At 29.5% G+C, this 3,491-nt stretch overlaps 1 protein-coding gene across 1 annotated transcript in view; it reads right to left on the bottom strand.

The window, feature by feature from the left end:
- Positions 1 to 2,028, bottom strand: part of LOC107451131 (4-galactosyl-N-acetylglucosaminide 3-alpha-L-fucosyltransferase 9) — a 32,465-nt gene extending 30,437 nt beyond the window's left edge. Inside the window, exon 1 of the mRNA XM_016067135.3 lies at positions 1,823 to 2,028. Coding sequence (XP_015922621.1) covers positions 1,823 to 1,825 — 3 coding nt within the window. The 5' untranslated portion in view covers positions 1,826 to 2,028. The remainder of the gene's footprint in view (positions 1 to 1,822) is intronic.
- Between the last annotated feature and the right edge of the window lie 1,463 nt (positions 2,029 to 3,491).

Genomic DNA, 3,491 nt, shown 5'->3' with positions numbered 1-3,491 from the left:
ATCAATATATTTACCTAACAGCATAGGAACAAAATTTAAAAAATAAGTTCGTTAAAAAATTATTTGTATGCTTAAAACAAAGAGCTAAATAAATTTTAGAAAAAAAATGCTTCTTAAACACTATTTTTATTATTATTTCATATAAATAATTAAATTAAATTAAATAATGACCGAATTATGAACGAAAAACAAAGTAAGGCAAAGTTTCTTAATTAAATTCTTAAAAATAAAAACAAAAGAATTGTGATATTCGGTAATATATTTAGCTAATTAACTAATAATATAAAACGAAAATTAAAAAAAAATAATGATTTTACTCTCTAATAAAACGAAGTAGTAATTGATTAAAAAAAGAAATGAATAAAATTCGCAAACTTTTCAAATTCTTTTGAACAAACAAATTTTATTGACTTATGTCCAAAAAATAAGTTTTGCTTTAACTTTCTAAAAATAAAAACAACTCAAGATTTTTAAATTTAAAAACAGTAATAGAAGCCCATTAAATTATTAGAAGTTTTATCCAAAAGGTTTTTAATATATTAAGAGAAAGTAAAAAAATAACCTAACAAATTTATTTACTTTGTAATTTAATTCCTTATGGGCGCCTTAAATTAGATTTCGGATAATTTTCACATTTAAAAATGAAAAAAAAGTTTTGTCAGAAAATAAATAAAAAACTTACCTAATTAATGAAGAAACTCTTCTTTATAAATTCTTTTCAACAATTAGCGTTGAATCACAAAAGTTCAACACAATCAACAAAAAGTTCAATAAATTCTTTTCAACAACAATAGATTGCGTTCAGAACAAGGTTACGACGGCGATCACGAAGTTAATCCCATAGAAAATAATCTACAAGAAACGATTTCAAGAGGTGCGAAAACGAACATGTGAGATCACGATATATGTTCTCAAAACTGATTCTGATTCTACCGCTCATCAGTCAAGGCCATCTCAACATAACGAAACGAATATCGTCTTCCACAGCTCGAGTTGGCATCGGAACGTAAGAGAAGGTCCTTGCGTGTATCGCTATATCGCTATATCGTTATATCGTTTTGCGTTCTTCTTCACTCGACGGCTTAAATCATATTTCTGATTTATCGTCTGGAACGAAAGTCGCTGTATCGGTTTGCCGATATAGGCGTTAAATCGATATGTCGCGATATATCGATTTATAGCCCAGTCCTAAATGTAACTAATCACTTGAATTAACTTATACCACATAATACACCTCACTTGTTAGAAAGAGAAAGCAAAACAATAAAATATTAAATATAGATATTAAGTTGTAACGAAACATACCATACTTATGCTTGACATATGTAAGTAAACTCACCTCTTCTAACTAATCGAATTTCTTTATTGATTTAAAGCAGATGCAAAAACGATATTATTCAGCTAATAAAACGATATTATGTTTCACATTTCAACTTTTTATTTTTATGCATAGCAATTTGATGTGAATCGTTTTAATAAAAAAAAAACATGATATGGGGAATAAAAAGGAAAAAGCTAACTTATGATATATCATAAATTTTCATTCATAATAAAATTTTGAAGGAGAGCTTAATCAGTATTTTAGGGTATTTCTGATGAAATATTAACATACCCGGTCGACATGTCAGTGCAAAAATTCAAGCCCTATCAGAAACACGTGAAGAAGTGCCCCATACGTTTCGTGCATTCTAATTTTCGAACCCAGATAAATTATTATTTTTATTGCCGTTTTACCACCACCTTTTATTTAACTGACAACAGTATATATTAACTTCTTACGTACTCATATTTTTTATTTATGAAATCAAATATCAATTCTTACCATAATTCCTCTCCAATTTTATTCCAATTTACAGGTAACATCATGACAAACGATTAATAAATGCATATCCCTACCACCACTGAAACTCCCTTTTTATCATAAGCATCAAATATCACAAATAGTTAACGCACACGCTGCATCAATCTCTCAAAACAATAACGCCACTTGTTAATTAAAAACAAAAACAAGTAGAGCTGAAGAAAAAGAAAAAAAAAACGAAGATAGCTCTCAACTGCTGAAAACTAAAATCATTCTTCGCTCTATAACAGAATGAAGTGGTTTTGTTCCACGGAACAGCGGGATATCGCAGTAAATCACGTGACATTTTAGACGGAAACTTGAAAAGGGGGACACGCTCTCTCACACAAAATGAGCTCAATTTACTGCTAAATGATATTAAGAAAATAAGAATGATCGCCACTGTGCTATTGTGATTGCTTTACATCCGCTTAAGAATTTTTTTTTATCTGATGCGTTAAAATTCAAGTAGTCGTTTGAATATTAATTAAAAATATTTTATCATTATCGTTTGAAAGTTAATAAAAATATTTAATCCTAATCGTTAGATGAAAGGGATATTTTTGAAAACAAGTTGCGTAATCCTAAAGAGTAAAAAGAAAAACACGTTTATTCCACTTATTTGCTTCCACGAGGCTTTTTCTTTTATTTCGGTCCTCTATTGTTTTATATAATTCGAATAGCTGTTTGAATTCTAATTAAAGAATATTTTCATTTAGCATTATTTTCTAGATCTCTTGATGATAGTGAAATTTTTGGTCACACAGCAGAATTCTAAACAAGCTATGAGGGAAAAAGACCATTAGTTTAAAATACAAATAAATTCTTTATGAACTTACAAAATCATTATGGCCTGTTATCGTTCTATAATGAATATGATTACGCCTTTAATAAATACGTTTGAATATGAATTTAAAAAAAAAAAAAAAAAAAAATATAAAANAAAAAAAAAAAAAAAAAAAAAAAAAAAAAAAAAAACTTATAAATCTTAAGACTGTAAATAAATATTCTTATACAAACTTATTTAAGTTAGAAAAAAATAATTTTAATTAAAATAGCTGCGCCGCTACATTTCGAAACTCACACAAATCCTCAAGAAGTGAAAGATTAATGGCCAAGACGATCACCATAATGACCAGTGATGTGTGGCAAAGTCGCCTTCATTTAAAAATTTTACAATTAAAATTTTAAAGTAATACAAAATATTTAATAAGATGAAATTTCACTGTCAATGTTAATTAATCTCTAAAATTGGGCATTTCTAGTATACACCGAAGAGCCATTACATTATGACCACCCTCCATCTATAACATTGGGCTCGCCTAGGTTTTCCTGGTTTCTCGCTCGGGAACAATGTTTTTATGGGGCACATTAGGACCCATAATCCTCATAGAACAATCCCTGACGTCTCTGTAAGCTACTTGAGCATAGTTACAGACCAGGTTCACCCATTCATGGCAACAGTTTTTCCTGCAGGGGATGGTGTTTACCAACAGGATAATGCACCATGTCATAAGGGTCAAATCGTTGAGGAACATTCCAGTGACTTTCAAGTTATGTCTTGGCCCCAAAATTCACCTGACCTTAATCCAATAGAGCATTTGTGGTCCTACTTGGCAAACTAAATTCGTGCTGCCACGCTGTGTAATAG

Source organism: Parasteatoda tepidariorum, chromosome 6 (genome assembly GCF_043381705.1).
Source record: "Parasteatoda tepidariorum isolate YZ-2023 chromosome 6, CAS_Ptep_4.0, whole genome shotgun sequence".
NCBI classification, from domain to species: domain Eukaryota; kingdom Metazoa; phylum Arthropoda; class Arachnida; order Araneae; family Theridiidae; genus Parasteatoda; species Parasteatoda tepidariorum.
Note: the sequence above shows the minus strand (reverse complement) of the source record. Positions and strands in the feature narration are given on the sequence as shown.